The sequence below is a fragment of the Aotus nancymaae genome, unplaced genomic scaffold (assembly GCF_030222135.1).
Source record: "Aotus nancymaae isolate 86718 unplaced genomic scaffold, 86718_ANA_hifiasm-v0.15.2.pri h1tg000003l, whole genome shotgun sequence".
NCBI classification, from domain to species: Eukaryota; Metazoa; Chordata; class Mammalia; order Primates; family Aotidae; genus Aotus; species Aotus nancymaae.
Window position 1 is genome coordinate 76,373,050 of NW_026988414.1, and position 27,209 is coordinate 76,400,258.

The 27,209-nt window shown below is 52.8% G+C and overlaps 1 protein-coding gene and 1 pseudogene across 3 annotated transcripts; one reads left to right on the forward strand and one right to left on the reverse strand.

Annotated features, from left to right (window-relative positions):
* Positions 1-276: 276 nt before the first annotated feature.
* Positions 277-26,773, reverse strand: CIB2 (calcium and integrin binding family member 2). 3 transcript variants are annotated; one of them, XM_012457713.3, is made up of 6 exons: positions 26,498-26,773; positions 18,916-18,950; positions 5,939-6,050; positions 4,123-4,270; positions 1,345-1,540; positions 277-923 (listed from the first exon to the last, which is right to left on the reverse strand). In XM_012457713.3, exons 1-6 carry the CDS (start codon positions 26,546-26,548, stop codon positions 902-904), a joined length of 564 nt encoding a protein of 187 aa, XP_012313136.1. In that variant the 5' UTR covers positions 26,549-26,773; the 3' UTR covers positions 277-901. The 3 variants fall into 3 exon arrangements, with proteins under 3 accessions (XP_012313136.1, XP_012313138.1, XP_064232623.1); XM_012457715.3 differs by lacking the exon at positions 26,498-26,773 and adding an exon at positions 22,081-22,180; XM_064376553.1 differs by lacking the exons at positions 18,916-18,950; positions 26,498-26,773 and adding an exon at positions 22,081-22,137.
* LOC135277470 (5S ribosomal RNA) lies at positions 23,737-23,855 on the forward strand (annotated as a pseudogene).
* Positions 26,774-27,209: the final 436 nt, after the last annotated feature.

Below are 27,209 nucleotides of genomic sequence, written 5' to 3' on the forward strand. Positions count from 1 at the left end.
TCCTTGGGGGTTGTAAGGATTGAGACGGAAGCAACGGCCCCGTGCCTGAAGTGTGTTAGCACTCCCGAATGTTAACCAGAACACTCTCAGGGAATTCACGGAAGGCTCGGGGCCTGGAAGAGTTTCCCTCCCGAAGCCACACACGCTGAAATCGAAGCTAGTGCCTAAAGCAGGAGCGCTGCCTCACGCCAAGAGCTGAGGCACCCATGGTGGGATTTCAAGGATCAGAAGCAAAGGTACCCTCAAGCGTTTCCTAACATCAGCAGACATGGAGAACACAGGGATGCAAAAGGGTTTTATTACCAGGAGTTCACAAATCTGTGGACAGCACACACCAGTGAGGATCCCACGGTGTTGGGGAGGGCAGGCAGGGTGGTCCTCAAGACCCAGAGGCAGAGCCAGGGGCAAGAGCCCTTGGGCCCACTGCTCCCACGCTTCACATTGTGAAGGGGGCTGGGAGAAGGGGAACAGGCAGGGGTGGGGGCAGCCCAGCCTTGGGTTTTGGAAAAAATTGCATAGCTCGTTAAAACCCTGACCTCTTTTTTTTCCCTCTGTCCTGGGTGACCAGGGTGTCTGCCAGACCCCACCAAGTCCTGCTGGTTCATCTGCCTTGCTCTCTGGGAGCTGGGGAACATTTCTGGATGGGAAGAGGAATGGGGGTGTGGAGGGCCTGGAGAGGGGCCATGGGTCCTGGGGCTGGACCACAGGGGGGCTGTGGGAAGGGTCCTAACCCTCACACGCCCCCTTCCTGGTTAGTTTTTTTGCTGAAAGGGCCACAGGAAATATTCGTGGTGTAAACCCCAGAGGCTGCCACTGCTTTCCTGGGGAGCTTGGAGGCCACGCCCATGTGACCGCAGGGCAGGATGGTGGACTCCAGGCCCCTGCAGCCTCGGCCGTGTCCTCAGATCCGGATGTGGAAAGTGCTGCAAAGAGAGATAGGGCAAGAGAGAGTGAGAGGCCATGGGTTGGGCAGGTAAAGGCTCCTCAGGGAAGACCACACCAGCCCCAGCCCCATGCTGGACAGTGCCTCATTAGGGCCCCTGCAGACAGGATGCGAGTCACCAACACTGAGGGAAGGCAGGCTTGGGGGGGACAGCGGTGCCCAGGGAGCTCTGCCCCAGTTATCACTGAAGGGGCCCCCCCAGGTCTGCAACATTCACATCAGAGCTGGCCCTCCAGGGGACAAGGGCCAGTCACACATCAAGGGCAAGGAGGCCTTGACTGTGACCTCCTGCTCCCTGGCCACACACCATGCTCACAAACAGCAAGGGATAGGGGCTGCAGTCCTGGCATCCCGGCCTGCCCTGCCCTGCCCTGCCAAGCTTGGCCCTCTAGTGGCAGCACCTGAGGAAGTCAGGGGCCTTAGCGATCATGTCCTCGAAGTCAGCAAAGCCCAGCTTGCCGTCGCCGTCCAGGTCGGCCTCCTCAATGACCTTGTCGCACACAAGCACCACCTCGTCCTCATCCAGCTCCGACTTTGTGAGCCGGGCCAGCGTCAGCTCCAGGTCCTCCTTGCAGATGAAGTTGTCAGTGTTGAAGTCTGTCGGGTGGGGGTTGGACACATTCGAGCCTGGGCTGGGTGCACCCAGGGACCCCTACACCACAGCTCTTCCTCCCGGCTGGTCACACTACCTCCACCAGCTTCTGATGTCCCCAGAGCATCTCCATGCACACTCTTGGGATCCTGGATCCCTGCCCCCAACAGGGCTCACCCACCAGGCACAGCTTAAACGCCCGCATCCACCACCTCAACAACCCCACTTCCAACCACATCCTGAAACAGGTTAACAGTCCAAATCTGAGGTATCCTGAGAACTTCGGGCATAGGCCAGATAGCCCTCCCTGGCTTTAGCCCACAGCGGACCCTGTGTTCCCTTTAGACTTCCAGAGCTAAGGAAACCAGGGCACAGAAAGGCCATGTGATTGAATCAAGGTCAGAGAGCCACGTGGAGATGGAGCAGGGATTCTGATTGGGGCCTGTGTGAGTCTGAGACCCGGGTTTTCTCAGCTGCGCCACACCGCCTCAGGGGTGTGTGGCCCGGAGCCACGATGGCTCAGGAGACTCAGAATCGAAAGGCCCTTAGAGAGGGCCCATGCCTGGCCTTTGTGCACACAGAGCAGGGAACATGGTTTGATTCTACGCAGCAAAAGGCAACACCACTGCCCAAAGCACAGCAGAATGGTTCAGAGGACCAAACCACGTGTGGCCACGTCATAGTGAACTCTAACTCTCTTCTTACCATTTTCAGCCCAACTACCAGATCTGCACACGTGCTGTTTCTTCTGCCTGGGGTGCCCTCCCCAGCAAACTCCTGGTCATCCTTTAAATTTTGGCTCACATGTCACCTCCCAGTGGCAGAGCTTTCTAGCAATAAGGGTCCTCTGCCCCACAAATGAGCTTCTCCTGCCCACTGGGCAAACCCTGACATGAACGGTAGTGATGAAGACCCATGATGTGAGCATGACATGCTCTTTCTCATTTAATTTTCAGAGCAAACCTATGAGACAGGCACAATTGAATCCCCACTAAACACATGAAGAAACAGGAAGATGAAAAGGAGAAGCAGCTGCCTGAGGTCACATCCCTGGTCATTGCTGGACCCCAGAGCCCAGGCTCTTAGGGGTGACTCTACCCTGTTTCTGCACAGGCCTGTGCACAACTCTAGGGTAGTGGCAGGTAGGGTTCACCTTTGCCCTTGACATGGGACACTGCAATCTCTGCGAAGATTTGCTGGCTGGCTGGACTCCTGTGGCCATTTAATATGAGTAAACTGAGGCCAGAAGTGAGATGATTCTTGTTGCTAATGAGGCCCCAGGCCTCCCTAGCACCAGAATCACCCTGGCTGCCTTTCCCCACTCCACCCCCAGCCTAGGGCAGCAAGGGAGCCACAGTTCTTCCATATGTTCCTGTGCCCTGGTCCATGCGACCTGCACTCCCGTCTTGGGCAGACAGCAGCCCTTCCCAGGAGCAATGCTGTGGGTCCGAGACTGCGTGGATGTCGGGCGGAATCTGGGAAGCTTTTTATGTGAGCCATGTGGGCATAGTTTGTGGAGGGTAGACTGGCAGGTATTTTCTTTCTGACATGCAAGCAAAATGTGGGTGTACAGACAGAAACCAAAGTCCTCTGAAATCAACACGACAACTAGAAAGGGAAGCATCAGCCCCCGTAGGCCCTGCTGCCCTGGGGTCCAGTGTCTGATCAAAGGTGCTGAGGACAGAAGGTTTGACCTTGACTCTTCGGGTCCAGGTTGGGTCCCAGCCCCTCCGTGAGCTTTAGCCATCTCAACTGAGGTCTGTCTGAGGATCTGACACGAGTCTCCATGGGTCTGTTAGGCCCGCACAGCGGGTGAGGTAGTGGGTGTGAAGTTTTCTCTCTGTGGCTGTGGGGGAAGTGCGAGTCCTTGGCTCGCGAGTACCTGCTGCCCCCTGGTGGCTCGTAAGGCAGCAGGCCCACGGGCAGGGCTGGGCGGCGTGACCCAGTGGCCCTACTTCTGGCAGTGTTAGAGGGCTCCAGAGGCCCCCTGCAGGCCTGGCCTCACCACCATGGCCAAGGCAGACTCCATTTTACACCTCAAAGCTGCTGAGTAATCTTTCTAGAAAAGAGAGCGACACTTCCCCACTGGAAACCCTACAGTGGCCCTGGTGTCTGGAGTACTAGGTCCAAACTCCTTGGCTGGCTCTCACAGCCTGGCCCCAAATTACCTCTCCGGACTCACACTGCCCTCGCCCTACCATCTTCCATGTTTCTCCACCTCCTTATCAAGCTCTGCACTTCCCTGCATCTGCACGGGCTGTGCCCTCTGCCAGGCCTGCCCACCCCGCTTCTCCAGTCCCAGCCTCTGCTGTCTCTGCCTACAGGTCATGCCTGTGACCCCTCTCACACTCAGCACCCAACCTGGGGTGGGCGAGGGCCTCCCTCCTCTGTTCTCAGGACACCCACAGATGTCTCTCAGGCACTGATGTCTCTCTTGGCCAGCCCACTGGACAAGCACTCTTCAGAGGACAGATCAGTCTCACTGTCCTTAGAGTCCCCAGGGCAGGAGCCAGCAGTAATCAGACAGCCCCAGGGCCCCACATACTGTCCCCTCACGTTCACGGCCCCCTCCTCCAGCCCTGGTTACCGTAGATCTTGAAGGCATAGTTTGCCTTGAGCTCTCGGGGAGCCGACTCGCAGAGCACAGAAAACATGTCCACAAAGTCATTGAAGGTCAGGTTCCCTTCACCATCCTCGGAAAACGTCTCCACAATCCTTTCTTTGAAGGGATTCTCCTGAAGAAAACACACGACACACTCGGCAATCACTGTGGGTGCAGGGTAGGCAGGAGGGCCCGGCAGCCAGACTGCCAACAGTCTGCATGACCCTGGAGGACGGACCCTCCGAGCCTCAGTTTCCCCATCTGTAAAAAGGGAATCATAACAGCACCTACTTAAGTGAATCGTGAGGGGACTGAATGAGCTAAAGTACGTGAGGTGTTGAGACCAGGCCTGGCATGTGTAAGAGCTCGGGAAGCATTCTGTTGGGTCATGTCACATCATCAAGATGGGCACAGCCAGGGACAGTGGTGCATGCCTGTAGTCCCAGCTATTTGGGAGGCTGAGGTGAGGGAACCACTTTAGCCCAGGAGTTCGAGGCTTCAGTGAGCTATAATTGTCCCACTGCACTCCAGCCTGGGTGACAGAGCAAGACTCCCTCTCCAAAAAAAAAAAAAAAATGCTGAGCCCAGCCAATGTGTTCTCACCAGAGGCACTGCCTCATCTGAAGCAGAAACACGGGTTCCTCCTGTTACCCAGAAGAGCACACACAGGCTCTGCCTGGACATGTAGGGCGCGTCCAGCAGAAGATGACAGCACAGGGCACTGGCGGACCTCGGCTCAGGCTGCGTCAGGCCAAGATCATGGGAGGTGAATGTAGGGTCAGATAACTGGGCCAGACAAGCAGCAAGAGTCACAGAGCCAGTTCAGGCCCGGGCCTGCCATCGCTCTGCTCCTGTGAATTCTCTCAGACCACCTCAGACGCCGCCTCCCCCAGGGAGCTGTACACGGATGCCTTCCTCTGATCCCCAGATCACTCGTCCAGAGCCCTTCCATCCCACCTAAGCTAGCACTTGGCTAGCCCCATTCTGTGCCCAGCCCAGGCCAGTGCAGGAGGCTCAGAGACACACCACTTGGGTCCCACCCATGAGTGCCTTACCCCCTCCAGCAACCCTCCAAGCCTGCTCTCAAGCCCCCGCTGGGCCAGGCAGGGTGTCTGTCCATGGCTGAGCCTGGGGCCCACTGTCTCTAAGGACTGGAATCACAACCAGAGTGCAAGCCCCAAGTGGATGTCATATGGCACTCTGATCCCACCTTCAAGCCACACATCCCAGGCCTGGCAAGGGGCTATGGATGAAGTCCCATTGTAATGGGGAGTTGTGCCCCAAATGCCTTCTCAATATGGAGTGCACTTTACATATTATGGATAAGGAACTCCTGAAATGAAACACCCAAATATACATGGTCTGAGGACCAGGAGCATCAGTCTCTCCTGGGAGCTTGCTCAAAAAGCAGAATCCTGACTCGACTCCGCATTGAGAAGTGATGCTATGGACGACCACCACGCTGACCTCAGTGAGAAGCCACGGCCAGGCACGGGGGAGACAGAAACACCATCTAATGAAGCAGACGCCGGCCTGCCAAGTGTAGCAGGCTTGGGGCCACTTGACAAAGGGAGAAGCAGATGAGTGGCCACTGACGTACAGCACCCCTACGGAGCCCACACGGCTTATTTATTCAGAGTGCAGATGAGGAAACTGAGGCACAGAGAGGTTCTATGATCCGCTCAGAGCCACGCAGACACAAAGGGTGGAGCTGGGTTCAGCCCAGACCCGGGAGCCTCTGGTGCTAGTCTGGGGGCAGGCGCAGACCCCCTGCCCGCCAGCAACAAGGCCCTGCACGTACCCGCAGCTCTGGCATCTGGATGATGAGGCTCATGGGCACGTGGACGACGGGGCTCTTCCTGTAGTCCATTGGGACGAGGTTGGGGGCCAGCTCGTAGAATCGCGAATGCAGCCTTGGAGAAGAACAGAGGAAGTGTACTGGAGGGGGCGCGTCCCTGGGTCCCCACGGCCTGATGCTGCACCTTAGGCTTCTGCCTCTGCAGACTCTCCTCAGCCAGGACCAGGTGAGGGGCCAATTGGAGGCTCTCAGCTCTGCCGACAGGGTGTGGGGTTGGGAGGGAGGTGAGTTCTGCCAGGCCCTTGTGCTGATAACCAGGTTGTGTCCAGGCCTCCCTATTTCCACCACACCCACCCCATCAGCACCACCGCCATCACCCCATCCCTCGCTCCTTGGGCCTGCATCCAAGTCTTAATTTTTTTCCCTTCGGGCTCTCATAAGGGTTTTCTGTGGTGGGGGTACTGTGCTAAGCACTCAACACATCACTTAATTTAATCCTCCTCCGCATCACTGTGCAGACAGATGCATCCTGACTCCAGTTTACTGCTCAGCAAACTTAGGGCTGAAGAGGTTAAGAGTGATTTGTCTACGGCCACATAACTGGGGAGCATCAAGGGCCGTGGGTGGAGCCCAAGCTGGGAAATCCAAGCAGAAACTCAGTCACTCTTCCTTCTGCCACTCCTGAGGGTCCACCAAAACCTGAGCCCACTGCGTGGCCTGATCGCCCCCAACTTAGGCCTGGAGGGGTTAGGTCTCTCTGGGAGAGCTCTCGGCAGCCCTCACACCCTCAGGAAGGCCCTGTGAATGGGCCATCCATAACCTCTGTAGCTGGGGGCCACTGAGACCCAGCCTGTCACCCTGCTGGGCCTGGCCCTCCCTCTTCGCTGATGGGTCAGGTCCCTAGCTCCTGTCTCATACTCCGGAAAAGCAAGCCCACCTCAGCATGCTGCATGGACCCTCAAAGGTGTGAGGCATCCTGGCACTGTCTCACTTGGAAGTGAGTTTGCTGAGCAGTAAACTGGAGTCAGGGTCCCTTCCTCCCTGCCCCCTGCCCATTATCCAGTCCTTCTTTGTCCTCTGTCCCCTTGTCCAGGTCCCTGTCATTCCGGAGAACAGTCGGCCATCCCAAGACAGGTACAAATTATATTCAGATGAACTTGTGAGCTGGGTGTGGGAGCCTATGCCTATAATCCCAGTGTTTGGGGAGGGTGAGGTGGGGGGACCACTTGAGGCCCAGAGTTTGAGACCAGTCTAGCCCATATACCAAGACCCTGTCTCTACAAAAATGAAAATAAATTAGCCGGATATGGTGGCTCAGTCCTAGCTACTTGGGAGGCTAAGGCTGAAGGATCACTTGAGCCTAGGAGTTGGAGACTACAGTGTGCTATGATTGCCCCACTGTACTCCAGCCTGGGCAACAGAGCAAGAACCTATCTCGAAAAACAAAAATTGTGTTCATTAAGTGCTGCCATGGGTGGGACAAGTGTAAGGGACATTGACTGGGGGCTGAGGTAACCTGCCTGAGGTGAAGTCCTAGGCTGCTGGTAAATGGATTAGGTAAGATCCTGTATCTCCTGGGCTTGGGCCTGCCTGCCACCCACAACGCCAGATCAGCCCAGGCCTCTTTTTAAGTGACCTGACCCAGTGACACACCCCAGGTCCACCTTTAGCAAGCCATTCAGCACAGCCACCCAACTCTCCCTTAGATTCTTGTAGTCCTGTGCCTACCCGTCCTTAGCAAGGCATTTGACCACCTACCCAGTTCAAACAGATAATAATGCCAGCTACGGTTTAGCAAGTGCTTCCTCTGTGCTGGCCCTGGACTGACCCTCTGTGTGTATTGCTTTATCATTTTAATCCCCAAATCACCCTGAGAGGTAGATATTAGTCTCCCATTTTCAGGTGGGAAAACTGAGGCTCAAGAATCAAGTGTCTGCCCCATCCTACACAGCCAATGAGCAGTGAGGACAGGACTTGAACCCAGAACCTCTGGACTCCAGCCACTTGGCTCCTCCCTGCAAGCCAAGCCCTAGTCAGCATATCCTTCCCTGGTTCAGAGCCTGTCCAGGGCAAATGAATTGTAAAACGCCACATGCGCACTTTGCCAGTCACACATCCCGGTAAAGGAGCCTAAACTCACACAGATGTGCCATGATTTGGGGACAGAGCTGGAGGGAGAACCTCAAAACTTGTACTTCGGGTGGGAGGAGGCTCAGAAAATGCCAGGGTGGTGGGCTCAAGCTGTGACTCTCCACAAGAGGGCACTCGAGGACTTTCTTTGCTCCTATTTCTTGTGTAGAGAAAAACTACTCTTTTTTTTTTTAAAACACCATTCCCAAATAAGGAATGACCACTTGTTTCAAAATGCAACTTCTTTCATAACTCACGCGTCTGGCACTTTCACATATCCATTGTGCTTCCAACTGTTCAGGGGCTGAACACTTGACCTTGACCCCGCACTTGACCTTGACCCCGCCCCACGTGTTAGGGTGTGATGTTGGAGTGTTTCTGGGGGTTGACCTATACCTCCGAAGTTTTGTGGAGTGACTGCAGCAGGAGCATGAAGTCAGGCTGAGGTTGGAGCCCTGCCTACGTCTCTCACTAGCAGTGTGGGTAAGCGGGTTAATCCACTGGAGAATAAGTTTCCCTATCAGTAAAGCAGGGGCTCTTTTACTGTTCTCACACTTGGATTAAATAGGATGGTGTTCATAAAACCACTGGCCTTTGGCCAGGCGCGGTGGCTCAAGCCTGTAATCCCAGCACTCTGGGAGGCCGAGGCAGGCAGATCACAAGGTCAGGAGCACAAGACCAGCCTGGCCAATATGGTGAAACCCCGTCTCCACTAAAAATTAAAAAATCAGCCGGGTGTGGTAGCAGGCACCTGTAGTCCCAGCTACTCGGGAGGCTGAGGCAGGAGAATTGCTTGAACCTGGGAGGCAGAGGTTGCGGTGAGCCGAGATCGTGCCACTGCACTTCAGCCTGGGGGACAGAGCAAGACTCTGTCTCAAACCAAACCAACCAATCACTGGCCTTAAACTGGCAGCTTTTAGCATGCTGGCTGACATGTCAGGGGCTCCCGGAAGGGGTGGACTAGGGAGAGAGGCTGTGGGTGCGCGGCAGGGTTGAGGAGGTATCTTCTGCGGTGGGAAGGCCAGCTTCTACCCTGGTACACAGATCTGTTCTGAAATAATAACTAAAGTCACACTGAAATTTTTCTTTAAAGAAAAATCCAAGGAGAATTTGAAATCCCAAATCACTGTGACAAAAACTCTAGGCATTGTCAAAGAACTACATCTTTGCACCTCTCCCCCAATAAAGGGTGCTGAGTTCAAGAAGAGCTATATATTAGTCCGACCGTAACATCCAGGACCAGAAACAATACTTATGCTACTCGAACTGCTCCAGAGTATGGGGCAAGAAATGTGAAAGCCCCCACTTCTTTTTACAAAGTTAACAAGAACCCTGACGCCAGAATCTAATAGGTACCAGAATGGACCAATGGCACTTACATACATAGATGAAAAAGTCTTATAAAACAACATACTGGAGGCCGGGCGCGGTGGCTCAAGCCTGTAATCCCAGCACTTTGGGAGGCCGAGGTGGGTGGATCATGAGGTCAAGAGATCGAGACCATCCTGGTCAACATTGTGAAACCCCGTCTCTACTAATACAAAAAATTAGCTGGGCATGGTGGTGCGTGCCTGTAATCCCAGCTACTCAGGAGGCTGAGGCAGGAGAATTGCCCGAACCCAGGAGGCGGAGGTTGTGGTGAGCCGAGATCGCGCCATTGCACTCCAGCCTGGGTAACAAGAGCGAAACTCCGTCTCAAAAAAAAAAAAAAAAAAAAAAAAAAAACATACTGGGGGCCAGGCACAGTGGCTCATGACTGTAATCTTGGTGTACTTTGGGAGGCCAAGGTGAGAGAATTGCATAAGGCCAGGAGCTTGAGATCAGCCTGGGCAATGTAGTGAGACCCTAATTCTCTAAAAAGAATTAAAAAATTAGGTGGATGTGATGATATGCATCAGTAGTCCTAGCTATTCAGGAGACTCAAATAGGAGGATCTTCAGCCTGGGCAACAGAGTGAGACCCTGTCTGGGAAAAAAAAAAAAAAAAAAAAAAAGTAAAGAAAGAAAAAATAACATACTGTTAAATCAAGTCTAAGAGTTTAAAAGAATAATACATTAGGACCAAGTAGAATTTATTCCAGAATGCAAAGATGGTTTGATATTTAGAAGTCTGTGACTACAAATCATATTAAGCAAAAAACATTTTGACCAATTTGATGGATGCATCTATGACTATGTGTGAACACAGAAAAATATCTGAGAAGTTACATACCACACGATTACACGGACAGTCCCTCCGAGGTGAGAGTAGAGAGGCCTGAGAAGAAGGAGGCTTTTACTTGTTACCTCACCTACTTCTCAACCGTTTGATTTTTAAAAGTATTTATTCATAGCAATTCAGTTTTTTTTTTTTTTGAGACGGAGTCACATTCTGTCACCCAGGCTGGGGAGTGCAGTGGCGCCATTTTGGCTCACTGCAACCTCCACCTCCTCAGTTCAAGCTATTCTCATGCCTCGGCCTCCCAAGTAGCTGGGATTACAGGTGCCTGCTACCACATCGGGCTGGTTTTTTTTGAATTTTTAGTAGAGATGGGGTTTCATCATGTTGGCCAGGCTGGTCTCGAACTCCTGACCTCAAGTGATCTGCCCAAATCAGATCGGCCTCCCAAAGCGCTGAGATTACAAGCATGAGCCACTGCACCCAGTCAAAAGTATTTTAAAGTATATGTTATTTTGCCAATAAAAAAAAAAAAAACTTAAAATTCTTAGTAAAACAGAAGCAAAAAGAGTTTTTGCTTAGGAGCAGAAACAAAAGGGTATTGCTCTCTCTCTCTCTCTCTTTGAGTCTCAAAAAAAAAAAGAGAGAGAGCGACACCCTTTTGAGTCTCACGCTGTCGCCCAGGCTAAAGTGCAGTGGCTCGATCTCGGCTCAACACAGCCCCCACCTCCTGGGTTCAAGCAATTCTCCTACCTCAAGCTTCTGAGCAGCTGGGACTACAGGCACTCACACCATGCCCAGCTAATTTTTGTATGTACTGGGATATACCTCTCAATGTAGGATGCCTATAATCACCGTTATTATGTAACATTTCTTCCCAGGAGCACTAGTCAATATACTCTCGGCCCTCCAGGTCCATGAGTTCTGCATCCATGAGTCAACTGAAGATGGAAAATATCTGAGGAAAAAATGGCATCTACACTGAACCCGTATAGATTTTTTTTCTTGTCATTATTCCTTAAACAATACAGTATAGCAACTCTTTACCTAGTATTTACATTGTATTAGATATTATAAGTAATGCAGTAATGATTTAAAGTATACAAGAGGGGACAATTTAAAGTACATATGAGAGGCCAGCCACGGTGGCTTACGCCTATAATGCCAGCACTTTGGGAGGCTGAGGCAAGCTGATCATTTGAGCCTAGGAGTTTGAGACCAGCCTGGGCAAAATAGTGTGACCCTTATCTCTACAAAAAGAGTATAAAAATTAGCCAGGCATGGTGGCATGTGCCTATAGCCCCAGGCAGATGTGGGAGGACCACTTGAACCCAGAAGCTTGAGGCTGCAGTGAGCTGTGATTGCACAGCTGCACTCCAACCTGGGCAACAGAGTGAGATCCTGTCTCAAAGAAAAAAAAAAAAGGATACAGGAGAATATGCATAGGTTATATGTAAATACCATGCCATTTTATATCAGGGACTTAAGTATCTGCAGTTTTTGGTATCCTTGGGAAGTCCTGGAACCTATCCCCCACATATACTGAGGGAAGAGTGTAATTAGTTAAAAGACAGTAAAATAGTACACTTAAATATTGGCGAGGAGGCGAGTTATCATTGACTGGAAAACCAAAAACAATTAGCTTAAAAACGATTTGAAATAGGAAGAGTTCAGAAGCTTCTCTACACAATAGTTTTTCTATTATGTACCAACATTAGTCTCTTCAAAAATAGGATTTGGCTGAGTGCAGTGGCTCATGCCAATAATCCCAGAACTTTGGGAGGCCAAGAGGAAAGGATTGCTTGAGGCCCGGGGTTTGAGACCAGCCTGGGCAACACACTGAGACCATTTCTATAATTTTTTTTAATTAAAGAAATTGAATTCACAATTTCAAAGAACCAAAAAACCCAAACCAACTAAGTATAAAATTGGTACAGAACATTCTAATTTTGAAGTATAAAAAAACCGTGAAAGTTTAACAAAGGATATAAAAATATTTTAGGTAGTTAGATAACTATTGTACATTACTGATTGGAAAGACTTCATGCTGTAATGATGAGAATGCTCTATTCATTTTTCTGTAAAATGAATATGATCCTAATCAAAACCTGCAAATGATCTATTTGGGATCTGGCCAGCCTGATTCAGAAGTTTGTTTGGTTAAGTGTTTCTTCAAGCTACTGGGGAAACCCTGAAAAAAGAGAAACTGGGGAAACATTTGTCCCTATCAGGTATTAAAACAGTTTAAAGCTATCATAAGGACAATATATGAAATAGACACTGGCATTTACAAGGCAGACTAGTACAAATGGTAGATCCTTACATACATGAGAATTAGCCCATGATACAGCACTTGAAACCAGTGAGGAAAAGACGGATTCCTCTGAAAGTCACAAACCAGCAGTCCACATTCATGCCTGGTTTTCATATAGCATTTAAAAATAATTAAATTATATTAAAATAATAAATTTAGAATTTTGTTGCCAACATATACAAATTGAAAGATCTTATATTATAAACCTGGGTTTCTTAATCAAGCTGGTCCTGGGTTCCCCCAAGGCAATAACTAGCTGGGGCTCAGGAGCAGCTATTTCTGCAGATGCCCATTCTAAAGAGTTCCCATCCAACTCAACAGCTCCGTTTATTTACAGTGCATATTGGCCCCCCTTAGAGGCAGCTGAGCTTCAGACTCTTGGGTTATTCAGTGAATGATCTGAGGTCAGAAGAGCATATAACAGCAGTAGGGAGACAAAGTAAAACTTTTAAAAATATCCATATCTGCCGGGCGCGGTGCTCACGCCTGTAATCCCAGCACTTTGGGAGGCAGAGGTTGGCGGATTACCTGAGGTCAGGAGTTCGAGACCATTCTGGCCAACATGGTGAAACCCTGTCTTTAAAAAAAAAAAAGTAAAAAATTAAAAAATATATATCCATATCTTTGATCAGGAAATCTGTTGGAAGTATCCAGACATGTGCGGTTATGTGAATGGCACCACAAGAATATTCACTGGAGCACAAATTAAAACTGTGAAAAGTTGGAAATCTAAATGTTCAACTACACAAATTAAGAAATATCTGGAAACCATCATTCTCAGCAAACTAACACAGGAACAGAAAACCAAACACCACATGTTCTCACTATAAGTGGGAGTTGAACAATGAGAACACATGGACACAGGAAAGGGAACATCACACACCAGGACCTGTTGCGGGGTGGGGGGTTAGGGGAGGGATAGCATTAGGAGAAATACCTAATGTAGATGACAGGGTGATGGATGCAGCAAACCACCATGGCATGTGTATACCTAAGTAACAGACCTGCACATTCTGCACATGTATCCCAGAACTTAAAGTATAATTTAAAAAAAAAATTGAAAAAAGAAATATGCATTAAATGCAGCCACTTAAAATATTATATCGGAATATCTAATGATACTGAAAGTTGTTCATAAGATGTTAAATGAAAAAAGCAGAATATACTGTATAATCCCTTTAAAAAAAAAAAAAAAGCTTGTATACATTTATATACCCACAAAAAGAAAGACTAAAAGGAAGGCTGCTAACTAAAATCTTAGTGATGATTTTGGGTAGCAGGGGGACACTAAGATCCTTTTTCTTATCTTTTTTTAACTTTAAAAATTGTGGGGCCGGGCGCGGTGGCTCACGCCTGTAATCCCAGCACTTTGGGAGGCTGAGGCGGGTGGATCACGAGGTCAAGAGATCGAGACCATCCTGGTCAACAGGGTGAAACCCCGTCTCTACCAAAAATACAAAAAATTAGCTGGGCATGGTGGCGCGTGCGTGTAGTCCCAGCTACTCAGGAGGCTGAGGCAGGAGAATTGCCTGAACCCAGGAGGCGGAGGTTGCGGTGAGCCGAGATCATGCCATTGCACTCCAGCCTGGGTAACAAGAGCGAAACTCCGTCTAAAAAAAAAAAAAAAAATTGTGATACAGTAACATAAAATTTACCATCTTAATTATTAGTTTTTCTAGTTGTGGTAAAATGCACATGCCATAAACTTTACCATCTTAACCCTTTTTATGGGTGCAGTTCACTGGCATTAAGTATGTTCACATTATTACATAACCATCACCACCACTGACCCACCTCCAGAACTCTCTCCGTCTTCCAAAACTGAAGCTCTCCACTAATCAGTTCCTCCTCCTCCCAGCCCCCGGCAACCACTGTTCTACTTTCTGTCTCTAAGAATCTGACTACTCTAGGTACCTCATGTAAGTGGAATACTGCAGTGTACATCTTTTTGTGACTGCTTATTTCACTGTGCATAATGCCCTTAAGGTCCAGCCATGTTGTAGCGTGGGTCAGACTCTCCTTCCTTTTGAAGGCTGAATAGTGTTTTACTGTCTGTCCACATCGCATTTTGTTCATCTATTCATTTACTGATGGATTGCTTCCACCTTTTGTGGATAATGCTGCTATGAACGTGGGTGTACAAACATCTCCTCAAGACTTTGCTTTCAATTCCTTTGGGTACATCCCCAGAAGTAGAATTGCTAGATCATGTGGTGATTTTATTTTTGGGGCTCCACCATACTATTTTCTTTAGCTTTCTTACCTAATTTTACAATTTGCCTAAGGAAAAACAATTATAAGCATTTTTTTTTTTTTTTTGAGATGGGAGTCTCGCTCTGTAGCCCAGGCTGGAGTGCAGTGGAGCAATCTCTGCTCACTGCAACCTCTGCCTCTTGAGTCCCAGTTCAAGCAATTCTCCCGCCTCAGCCTCCTGAGTAGCTGGGATTACAGGAACGTGCCACCATGCCCAGCTCATTTTTGTATTTTTAGTAGAGACAGGGTTTCACCATGTTGGCCAGGCTGGTCTTGAACTTCTGACCTTGTGATCCACCTGCCTCGGCCTCCCAAAGTGCTGGGATTACAGGCATGAGCCATCTTGCCCGACCAATTTTAAGCATATTACAAAACGATACCATCTGAACTTTTTTTTTTTTTTTTGAGACAAGTTCTTGCTCTGTTGCCCAGGCTGGAGTCCAGTGGTGCAATCTCAGCTCACTGCGACCTCAATCTCCCAGGCTCAAGAAATTCTCCCACCTCAGCCTCCCAAGTAGCTGGGACTACAGGCGCACACCACCACGCCTCGCTAATTTTTGTATTCTTTTTTAATAGAGACAGGAGTCTCACCATGTTTGCCAGCCTGATCATTAACTCCTGAGTTCAAGTGATCCACTTGCCTTGGCCTCTCAAGTGCTAGGATTACAGGAGCCACACCGCACCCGACCATGATCTGACTTTTGATAAACACATACAAAAGAAAACACTGGCATAATATATACGAAAAGATTAACAGCCATGATTTCTGGGTCATAGGCTTACAGGTAACTTTTGTCTTCTGTTGACTGGCTTCATTTTCTAATTTTTCTACAATCATTATGTATAGGTGTAGTAAGTAATTGAAACAGGTTACACAAAGCTTTTAAGAGTTTGAGAAAATAAACCATAAAATAACAAATAGGCAAACGCCGTGGGGTGCTGGCTGGGTGGGCCTCTGCGTGTACTAAGAAGACAAGGACTCCTGTCCCTCTGACTAAGGAACACAGCCTAATTACGGGACAAGGGAAGTCGAAATGCTAAGCTCTCGCCTATAAAAAGCAAGGTGACTGAATGGGGTGGGCTGCCCACGCAGGCTTAGTGGAGGAATGGAGGAGCTGTGTCCTGGGGAGCAATTGGATCTGCCTGGGTCGGGGCAGGGCAGAGGGAATGAGAATTAGAGGCGGGCTACCTGCGACTCGGTATCACTGCCCCAAAGCTGCCAGAGAGCTGGGCCCCAACCTGCAAAGAAAAACCTCCTGCTCAAGTTTCCTCCTCGCCATCTGGTCAGTACTCAGGGAGCAGCTTACTAAGAAAACCATCCCGGTGGGGGTGGAGGTAGCATCCCTGAAAGGTGCTTGGGAGCAGGGAAGACCAGCAGAGGCCTGGGGCTGGACAGCCTGGCTCTGCAGCTGACCTTGCTCTGGGCTCCCAGACCTGAGAGGGCTCTCCTGGAGGGGCGGTCAGTCATGCTGGCCTCATCACAGAGAAGGCTGGAGAAAAGTGAAGGGGCTGAAACTGGAATTGAGCCATCATGGCCGTGCCTGGTCCCTCCAGGGACAGGCAATCCGGAATCCTGTTTTGTCTTACTACCCTTCCCTGAGGTGCACAGGTGAGCAGCAAAACTCTAGGTGCTCTTTTCATGTTAACAACACCATGACCCAGACCTCCCAGACACAGGGGCCCGTGAGAAGACCACTCCTGCAAGCAATGTCATCCCCATGCTGCAGACGGGGCCTCAGGCTTGGGTTTTGCTCTGGTGTTGAGTTAGAATCTAGGGTGCTGAAGTGTGCAGAGGTGGGCAGGCCAGGGCTATGGGGAGCCAGGACACCCCTCCCCAAGTCCTCTCACTTGCCTGGAGCCCCTTTTTCCGAGAGGCCAGGGATACCCTTGATATGGTTTGCTGTGTCCCCACCCAAATCTCATCTTGAATCATAGTTCCCATAATCCCCACGTGTCACGCGAGGGACTTGGTGGGAGGTAACTGAATCATGGGGGTAGTTACTCCACGCTGTTCTCATGATAGTGAGTGAGTTCTCACGAGATCTGACGGTTTTATAAGGGGCCTTTCCCCCTTTACCCAGCACTTCTCTCTCCTGCCACCATGTGAAGAAGGACGTGTTTGCCTCTCCTTCTGCCATGATTGTAAGTTTCCTGAGGCCTCCCCAGCCATGTGGAACTGTGAATCAATTAAATCTCTTTTCTTTATAAATTACCCAGTCTCGGGCAGCTCTTTGTAGCAGCGTTAGAATGGACTAACACAACCCCCAAAGCCCATCATATTGGATCTGATTCCTGGACCGGCCTTCAAGCTCCTCTCTTCTCTTCCCCATACAGGCAACCTTGCTGCGCTCAATAAGACCACTGGAGGATGGGGGTAGGAGTGGGAGTGGGAGAAGCTGGCCTGTCTCTCACCCCTACTGCTCCCCAGCCTGGAATGTTCTCCCTCAGCCAATCCTACCTGTCTTTCTCCCACACACTCTTCATATGCTCACCTGTGGCTAACAGGTGCCATGCCCCCTGTCAGTCCTGCCTGACAGCAAGTCTGGTGGGGAGCTGGGTACCTGGGCCCAGGAGCTCTGTTAGAGCAGCTGGGGGAGCACTAGGGTGGCAGGGTGTTGGGGGTGCTTATAAAGGAGATGACTCCGGAGTTGGGTCTGGAAGGATACATAGCAATGCTGTGGGCAGAGGAGAGGAGGACACTCTGGGGAGTGGGGACAGCCAGTGCAAAGGCTGGGGCAAGGGGCTTTTGTTGCCAGAATGAAAATGGCCATGGGCCTCAGAAGACAGGCAGGCTGGGCTTGGCATCTAGAAAAGCAGGGGATACAAAGCTCCCTGGTGAGGCTCAAATGAGGCTCCATGTCAAGAACTCTGAAAGGTAAGAGGTGCCACATGAATGGCCGGGGTGACAGCCATGTTATCCCAATACTGAGAGCCATCCTGTCCAAATGGGGACATCGCCCCTGACATCTCTCAACCTACAGAGCAAATCCCACTTGTCAAACACTATACCCCAGTGTTGCAATGCTACGAGGGTAGGTTTCGCCATCCCTATTTTACAAAAGAAAACTGAGGCTCAGGGAGGGTCAAATGGTTGCCCAAGGCCACAGAGCTGAGAAGCGGGAGTGGAGTCCAGGTCTGCCGACGCCAGGCCTGGGGGCTATGCCGCTTGCCCAGACTCTCTAAGGTGGTGGAAGTGGGGTGTCCCCTGCCCACGCAGGAGACAGGTCGGAACAGCAGCGTGGGTGGACAGGAGAGCCGAGAGGCACTGCCTGAATGAGCAGAGGGGTTAGGGCAGTGACAGGCCGCAGCACGGCTCTCCTGGGAAGCTGCAGTGGGCTCTGCTCCCAGCCTGACCATCGATTTCCAGGGAAAGTGATCCTGGAACTTTGCTGGCTTTCAGTGCCACCTGATAGCCCAGGCAGAGGGGTCCACCGAGGGAGGGTTTCTTGGTATTCAGTGATTCCTACTCACCGTCTGCTTCTGGGGTTCTGAGGCTGCCAGTCCCCTTCATCCTTCCCATCCAGGTGTACCCCCACCCCCACCAACACCAAGGAGAAGGGCTGCCCTGGGAAGAAGCAGACCCTAATGAACAGCTCGGGGTGCTGGGCATGCCCTCAACTTTCCGAGGTCTCAGGAGTGGAAGAACATCAGAGCTGGAGTCAGAGGGCCCTCGGGGACCCCTAGTCCAGGGACTCCATGCTGTAGCAGGACCCAGGATGCAGTGAAACAGCAAGGGACCTGGAGTTAGAGGCTGGGCCTTGAGTCCCTGGCTCTGTAACTTTGGCCAAGTTGCTAAGCTCTATTTGTAAAATGGGATTAAATGGATTGTTTTGTTACAAGGTCACCATGAGGATGAAATGAGAATATGTCTGAAACCACCCACTCCAAAGCCCAGGATGTAGTAAGTAGATGTCCATTTCCCAGCAGGAGGATCTGGGCCCTGGGAGGAGTGGGAAGCCCTAACTCCACCCAGCAGCCCAGTGGCAGAGTGGGGACCTGAATGTGGCTGCTGACAGAGGCCGATGCTCCGCCTCAGCCCCAGCTAGCACAGCCAGCCCACGCGGGGTGCCCCAGCCACACCCCGGCCCCAGACCCAGTCCCGGCAGCGAGAACAAGTCATACTTACTTGAGGATGTCCTTCTTATTGAAGAAAGTGCAGTCCTGTTGAAGGGAAACATGCGGTCAGTGTGCGGCTCCCAGTCTCCTTTCCTGCTCAGAGGCCTCGATGTCACAGGGCCTCACAGGGGACAGCCCCAGACTGGGTGCAGAAGAGTCACTACTGTCCCTCTCCACCCCACCCTCACCTGCCGGGGACAGTTGGTTCTAGTGGGTACAGAAAATGCCTCCCCAAACCTTTGTCCACCCTGGGCTAGGCCTAGGGAGCTTAGTGCATGGCGGGGGGCTGCAGTGCGCTTCCGGGCACACATTTAGGAGGGAGATGGAGTGCTCACAGGTAGGCGTGGCTGATTTGCGTGCCAGTGGGATACACTGGGGGATGACAGGGAGGTGGCTGGGAGACAACTCTGAATGAGGACCCACAGGGCCACCTCGTGTAGCTGCATGGGGTGCCATCCTCGCTGTATTACTGAGCATGGTGCTGGGGGAGTTGTGCAGCCCCAGGCTCAGAGACTGAGAGCTCCAGGCACACAGACTGGGGAAGCATCAGTATGTGCCTGGTGTTCTGAAACCAAAAAGAGATGAGGTCACCCAGGGAAGGGGGTGAAGAGGCAGGGGATACGGGATGGGGATAGGTGGGCAGGGGGGAACCAGGTAGCATCTGAGGTAGAGGTAAGGGTAGGGCCTGCTGGGGACCTCCAGTGGACATTAGTCCAAGTGGGGGCAGCACTTGGCTCCTAGGGCCATTCAGATGACAAACTCATCTCAGACGGGTCCTGTCTTTGTCTCAATGACCTGCCTCTATCCACAGCGTGACCTGCCCAAGGTGAGTATCAACCACTGGCAGTCACTGACAATGACCATGCTGCCAGGCCACGGTCAGAAGTACGAAGGGGAAAAAGACCCAGCACTTGGTAAAATGCCTAACCATGAAGGGCTTTTCTGCCTCTCTCCTGCTGCTTAGCTCCTCCACCTTCGTCCACTGTTACGGCATGAAGGAAGAAGGCCTCTTAGGTCTGCAAAGCCTAGGTCCTGTAGGACCTCCTGGGGCCATAAGCTGACTAGAGCCAGCTCTGATGAGGAGTGAATGGCTGAAACTCAGGCCTGCAAAGAGCCAGGCTTGCCCTGAACGAGACCTGAAGCCACTGGACATCAGGGCAATTGCATTGTGTGCTGAGAGGGTCAAAGAGAGAAGGCCCGCAGGATGCACACAACATCTGGGGTTTCCACGCAGGGAGCTGAAGAAGGGAGACTTGGTGGGAGTTTCCAGGCCCCATTTGGCCCAACAAGTCTGTCCTAAGTCACCTGCTGCTCCCTGAGTTAGACTTAGGATCCATGCTGCCTTCTTGGAAACACAGGGGCTTCTCCTGAGGGTCTCGGCTTTGCTTTGGGCAACGGCTCCTCTGTAGGAGCCCAGAAAGGCTCAGGCTGGGAAAGCAGTGCCTCCACTCCTCACCCAGCACAGACAGAAAACTCCCTACTTAACAGGCCTCAGACAAAGACAGGCTGGAGACAGGGTAGACTGATTTCTCAGCAAACTCCAGAAACACAGAGCAGAAGGTGAACTTCCCTCCACCCCAGGGCCGTTTCCATGGTCTAAGGTGCTCAGTGAAAGGGCCAGGGCCCTCCCACTAGCCTGGAGGAGGCCGTCAGCAGAACTGGCAATGGGGAGAAGCCCCAACTCCTGCTCTCTTCCAGCTGATCTGTCCTCCCTCCCCTCCCCTCCCCTCTCCTCTCTCCTATCCCACGGGTTGGAAAGGAACTTCCCAGGTCCTGATTCAAGGGTTCTGTTGGCAAAAGATGCAAATGCTTCCCATATAACCCTGCTTCCCATCACAATTTCCTACACCTCCCTATATCAATGGTCCTCCAGGTGTGGCTCCTGGACCAGCAGCATCAGCTTCACTGGGAACCTGGTGGAAATGCAGATTCTCAGGCTCCACTCCAGCTCTCCTGGATCAGAAACTCTATGGGTGAGGCCCAGGGATCTGCATTTTCAAAAACCCTTCCAATGATGCTGACGCATAGTGAAGTGTGAGGACGTCTGCTCTAGAGCAGAATCACCTGGAGAGACGTCTATTTAAGATACCTGTGTTCCCCACCACTCAGCAGGCCCCAGACAAATTATAGAGAAATCCCCAAGGCTGGATCCAGGCATCAGTGGTTTTCAAAGCCACTCAGGTGGTTCCAATATGCAGCCCAGGCTGAAAACCACCTCCCAGCCAGTACATGATGTACCATGCACCTGGGACTCTGAATATCTAATTTTGTTTAATCCTTATCATTAGCCAATGAGGGTGGGCCTTATGTCTCTATTCTAAAGATAGGCAACTTGAGAGTCAGCGAAGTTGAATAGCTTGCCCTAAGTTACACACACAGCCCAGGAGGGCTGGGAGTGGAACTCAGGCTTCTGTGCTTCCCTTTTCTACCCCTCACCTTTCTTTTCTTTTGAGACAGAGTCTCGTTCTGTCACCCAGGCTGGAGTACAGTGGCACGATCTCAGCTCATTGCAACCTCCACCTCCTGGGTTCAAGTGATTCTCCTGTCTCAGCCTTCCGAGTAGCTGGGATTATAGGCATGTGCCACTACGCCTGGCTAATTTTTGTATTTTTAGTGGAGACAGGGTTTCGCCATATTGGTCAGGCTGGTCCCGAACTCCTGACCTCAGGTGATCCACCTGCCTCGGCCCCCCAAAGTGCTGAGATTACAGGCGTGAGCTACTGTGCCTGGCCTTCTTTTTTTCTTTTGAATGGGAATAGAGCTTGGGGCTCCCCCGGCAAGGAAGCAGAGGCAAGAAAAGACCCTCTGTCCTTCTTGACCACTGCCCACGACTACAAACAGAACCACCCGTGACCGCTGTACACCCGCCACTCCATGTGGAGTCACAGCATCTGCTATGTATTCCTATGCCCACACACAGCAGGCGCTTAATACAGGCTTGTGGGATGAGGGACCATACTTTTCCATATACGCCTTCCACAGCAGTTACGTTATTTAGTGGCTGCAGAGTATCTCGGGGAGCATAGCCCCTGCCCAGCCTTAACCTTTCTTCTCTTTCTGAACATTTAGTAACACCTGTTTCTTGGTTTCAACATCAATGATAAAGCTGCCATGAATCTGCTCATCAACTGATGTTTTACTGTTTCTTCTGTTGACTTGTTTCCCTAGGACTCACCCAAGGGAGGCAGTGCACAGGGATGAATATGGCAGGTGTCCTTAAAATCTTCTCAGGGCTCAGGGTGGCCTGGCAGTGCAGCAGGGGAAAAGGTTTGGTAGTCAGAGTCAAATTCTAGTCTAGCTTCAGACCCTCAGGCAAGTCACTCTCCTTTCTGAGCCTCAGTTTCTGCATCTGTAAAGTAGAAATGACGTCTCTCTGAAGGGGACGTGTGAAAAGCAAATGAGAGAAGGTGCAGGAAGTCTAAGGCCCCAGCGGATAGGAAACAGTGCAGCACTCCATCCCCCACCCAAGGTCCAAAGGCGTCTCCCCAGTCTTGGTAGCTCTGCTGTCTTTCCCTTCTCTGGAGTCACCAAAGACCCTGCCCACCACTACACGCTCAGCTGCCCTGGAAGCCCATGTCTGAAGGAACCCTTTCTTATACTTTCGGAGAGCACGTGCTCCACCACTGCCTGGCTCCTCACAATACACAGGGACACAGGGACAGGTCTTCAGGCAAAGGTCCCAGCTCAGGTCAGGGTCATGAGGAGTGGAAGAGAGGGAAGGAGCGAGGGGGCCTAACCCAGGAATGAAGGGCCCTCAGAACTTTGGCAGCAGAAAACAGGACAGGCTGCACTTTGACAGTAGAAGCCCAGAGGCTTCCCCAGTCAAGGCTGGAGTTCTGCCTCCAAGCCTATACTCATCCTGTTCCCCACCTGGAGTGCCCTCTCCTCTTCCTGCGGGCTGTGCAAACCCTTTCCTTTCTCCAAAGCTCAACTCAAGGGTGACTTGTTCCAGGCAGCCTGCCTGCCTCCCATCTCATCTCCTACATGCCTGGTCTGCCTGTGCCAGCGGTCAGGAGCTGGGCCATGGGCCGTCCCAGTCCCAGCTGTAATGGAAGTGACTCTCCACCCAGCTCTGCCAGCTCAGGCTTCAGCACTGCCCAGGAGACCATCACATGGCTCAAAGTCAGTCTCCAGAGTGATCTCGGTTAATCCCCACAAGAGCCCTGTGACACGAGTTGTTCCCATTTTAGAGGTGAGGACACTGAGGCCCAGAAGGGAACAATGGCTTGCTAAGGCCCATAACATCAACTGCCCAGCTGACTTGAATCTAGGACTTGAGAATTCTTGTCTAGAGTTCTTCGTCCTCCTAGAGCCATACCTTAACAAACATTTGTCCATTCATTTTATAACATCCTCTAAGCATCTCTTTTGTGCCTGGACAGGGGCCACACGAGAAGGGAGATGGAGTGTACACAGTGAGGTGCCCGGTATAGACCGTTCTGTGGCTACAGAAGGAACTGGGGATGTGAATGTGTCAGGCTCCCTGAGTACTCCCAGCTGAATGAGGGAGTCAGGGAGCCCTCCCAAAGAGGTGAGGCCTGCCCTGGACAGAAAGATGGGCCAGACTAGGTTAGCAGAGGAGCGGGGAGAGCGGCAGGAGAACAGGGCCGGAGGGGAGGGAGGGCTTGGCTAGCAGCCCTTCAGTGTGCTGGAAACTTGGGGTGCAAAGGGAAAGGGAGTAAGAAATGAGGTTGGAGGCCGGGTGCAGTGGCTCACACCTGTAATCCCAGCACTCTGGGAAGCCGAGGCGAGTGGATCACCTGAGGTCAGGGGTTTGAGACCAGCCTAGACAACATGGCAAAACCCTGTCTCTACTAAAAATACAAAAATTGCGTACGGCCATACCACCCTGAACGAGCCCGATCTTGTCTGATCTCAGAAGCTAAGCAGGGTTGGGCCTGGTTAGTACTCAGATGGGAGATCGCCCGGAAACACTGGATGCTGTATGCTTAAAAAAAATATACAAAAATTAGCTGGGCGTGGTGGTGGGCACCTGTATTTCCAGCTACTTGGGAGACTGAGACAGGAAGAATTGCTTGAACCTGGGAGGTGGAACTGGGAGGCAGAGGTTGCAGCCAGCTGAGATCGCACCACTGCACTCTAGCCTGGGTGACAAAGCGAGCAAAATTCTGTCTCAAAAAAAAAAAAAGGAAGGAAGAAAAAAGAGATGGAAGGAAGAGTGAGAGGAGAACGAAGAGGCTGCAGCACAGGAGTGCGGGCGGCTGGAGGGGACAGGCAGGAGGGGTGTGAAAGGGAGCAGTCAGACCTCTGGTTTGCATGAGACTGAGCAGGCCTAGCTCAGGGCCCCGGCTGTGGGGATGGAGGAGGGAACCTCCAGGTGAGCCACAAAAGAGGCTGAGTCACAGGCCTGTTCTTAACTAAAAACATCGGTTGTGGGAGAGCGAAAAGTTGGAATGGCGGGAGGAGCAGCGGTGGGTGCTGGGGAGGCTGTGAGCCCTGTTTTGGAGTTTAAGGGGTCTGGGGGATGGCCGTACAATGAAGAGGAGTGGTCTGGGGAGAAGCTTGAATGTTGGGAGTCACCAGCACCAGGAACCAGGAGGGTGCGCCCTGCCTGGGAAAGGTTAGACTGCCAGGCTGGGAGGTCCCAAGAAACCCTAGGGGAGGGGGTGCTGTAACTCAGGCTCACCCCCACTCAGCCCCGGCTGCCACGTGGCTGGCTGGAGAGCCAGAGGGAATGAGATGTGGGGCTCTCAGGTTTCATAGCTCTCATTTCTCCCACCCCGCCTGGCGGGGTCTAGCTAGGCTCTGGCAAAGGATCAGAACCCAACACTGGGACTGGCTCTGACGGGTAACCCAATGCCAGGCTGGTCGGAGTGGGAACCCAGGCTCCCCACCCCCATGAAGCTACTCTTCATTCTGAGCATGGCTTACCTGCTTGCTCCTGCCCACTCCCAAGCCTTTATCCAAGCTGTCCCCTCCACCAGGAATGCCTCCACTGGGCCTCACTAGGCAAAACTCTGCCTGTCTTCCCAAGGCCTGCTCAAATGCTGCATCGTTTCTGGACTCTGCCCCACTTCCCCGCTGGCCTCCCACTGCCCACCAGTGCCATTCCCGAGAACACACTCCACCACCTGCCTCTATCACAAGGGCCACACACTGGGAGTCTGTCTCTGAGTGTCTGAGACTGAGTGCCTTGGGGACAAAGAGCACACGTGGCCCAGCCCAGCCCACTCCCAACTAAAGAAGTGAGCCTGGGGGTCAAGATTCAAAATTCTGCGTGAGCCCTGAATGGCTCCTCAGCCTCTGTTTACACTTCTGTAAAATGGGCTAATCATCCACCTCACTGTGATGATTGAGTTGATGCATAGATGGTATCAATTACTGTGCTTGGTATACAACTGGTGCTCCATAAATGTGGCTCCCCTCTTCCTTCCCAGGGCCTCACCTGGGGACCTGAGAAATCCATTACTGACAACCAGGGCTTCTAGGAGGAGAAGGGACCTTTGTTTTACCTTCACCCACATCGGAGGACCCACACTTCATGCCTGCTTTCCTTCACAGCCAAAGTAAGCACTGATGAAGGCAACAGGCGCCTGTGGAGACCCTGCTGGTGTTCCTCCTGCCCAGTTACACAGACCACAGCACAGTCCCACCCCCTCCGCCTGGGGAATGGGCGGAGGGGGGGAGCGGCATCCAGGCCCAGAAAATGGCAAGGGCAGAGGGAGAGAGGGAGGGAGGAATGCGCCTTGGGAGTTGGAGCAACTGCAAATGGTTTTGAGGCAGCTGCCATGCAGAGGGCAGCTCTGCCTCCAGGTAGCCTGCCTGCCTCTCATCTCCCCAGGACTGCCTCCCCAGTGTCTGGGAAGACTGAGGATGCGGAGGTGAGCTGGACAACTGCCCAGGGCTCTGGGTAAGCCAAGGGGTTGGGCTTCATCCCGCCATCACAGTGAAGTTTTTACGTGGGTGGGACAGCATCGGGATTCCAGATCTGGAGAGCTGGCTCTGGAGGCAGGAAAACCTAGAAAGGTCTAAGGAGGTGGCTGCTGAGGGCCTAAGGGAGCTGGGAGAGGTGGCCCTGGAAGGCTTGCCTTGCTCCAGTTATCTCCATGCTGGGGTCAGAAGGAGAGACCCCAGCAGATAAATAAGAACAGTCCCAGCTGAAGACTGCATGAGGGCACTGATGCATCCCACTCCTAGCCCAGACCCCAGCTCTCATTTTTGCTTTACAGAGACTTGCTCTCCTGGGATCCTTCCAGGGACTGGGGGAGCAGCGAGCGGGGAGGGCGGTCCTCCATCCAGACTAGTTTACTGAGTCCCTCTCCGGGTCAGGGTAGGCGCTGGAATGGGTGGCTGGGGAGGGGTTTGGGTCCTGCCTAGGGTGAGAGTAGAAGGCGGGGTAGCTGGAGCGAGGCGCGCCTGAGAGGCTCTGCCAACTGGAAAGAGCTCTCATTCCACCGGTGGGGAAACTGAGGCACGGCGAAGGAAAGTCACCGGCCCAAGGTCACGCGGCGAGCTGAAGGTAGAGGCAGGGTTTGAACCCGGAGACCTGGCTCTCAGGAGGCCTCGGCCGGCGACCGGGAAAAGGGAGGGGCGGCGGGGCCAGCGCTGGGAGCCGGGCGCGCCGAGCTCACCTGGTAGTTGTCCAGCTGCTCTTCGGTGAAGATGGTCTGCTTGTTCCCCATGGTGGCCGCCGCGCCGCCGCTCGCCCGTCCGGGCTCCGCCTCCCATCAGCGGCCGCCGGGCCCGGAGCCCGCGCCCCGCGCTCGCGGCCCTCGCCAGTCCGGCGGCTGGCAGCTCCCCACGGCGGCCCGCCCCGCCCCGCAGCTCGCCCGGAGGAGGCGCGCGGGCGTCGGGGAGGCGGGGACGGGGACCTGGAGCGGCGGCGACTCCGCCCCCGGCGGGAAGAGGGGCTGGCGCCCGGCTCCACGGCTGCAGAGCGTCCGGGGCCCGACAGGGGGCGGCCTGGGCGCGGGAGACGCTGCCCCGCACGCACCGCGGGCTCCCGCGGCCGGAAGTGCTGGGGGCACGCGGGGGTCTCGGAGGCGGGGACAAGGACCCAGAGCGGCGGCGACTCCGCCCCACGGAGGGAAGAGGCGGGCGTCCGGGTCCCGCCGTGGGAGTCCGCGTCGCACGGGGCGAGGGTGCGGGGCCCAGGAAGCGCTGTCGAGGCGGGCAGTGGGGCAAGTGGCGTGATCTTGGCGCCCCGTGACCTGGGGCGGGGGCGGCAGCGGGGACTGAGTGCGTGGATCTAGCTGGGGCCGGGCTCTGCCAGCGTCTCGCGTGGCGACCTTGGGCAAGCCCTTCCCCGGGCCTTATTCCTCGGGAGGGAAGGAGGGGGTCAGT

Bases quoted from the DNA above. Each gene is read 5' to 3' on its own strand.
- CIB2 (XM_012457713.3), bottom strand. From the start codon at position 26,548: ATGGGGAACAAGCAGACCATCTTCACCGAAGAGCAGCTGGACAACTAC. The intron at 6,051-18,915 runs GTAAGTATGACT...TTCTTCTCCAAG, and splicing joins AATAAGAAGGACATCCTCAA to GCTGCATTCGCGATTCTACG. The intron at 924-1,344 runs GTGCTGCCACTA...CTCTCTTTGCAG, and splicing joins AAGGCCCCTGACTTCCTCAG to CACTTTCCACATCCGGATCT.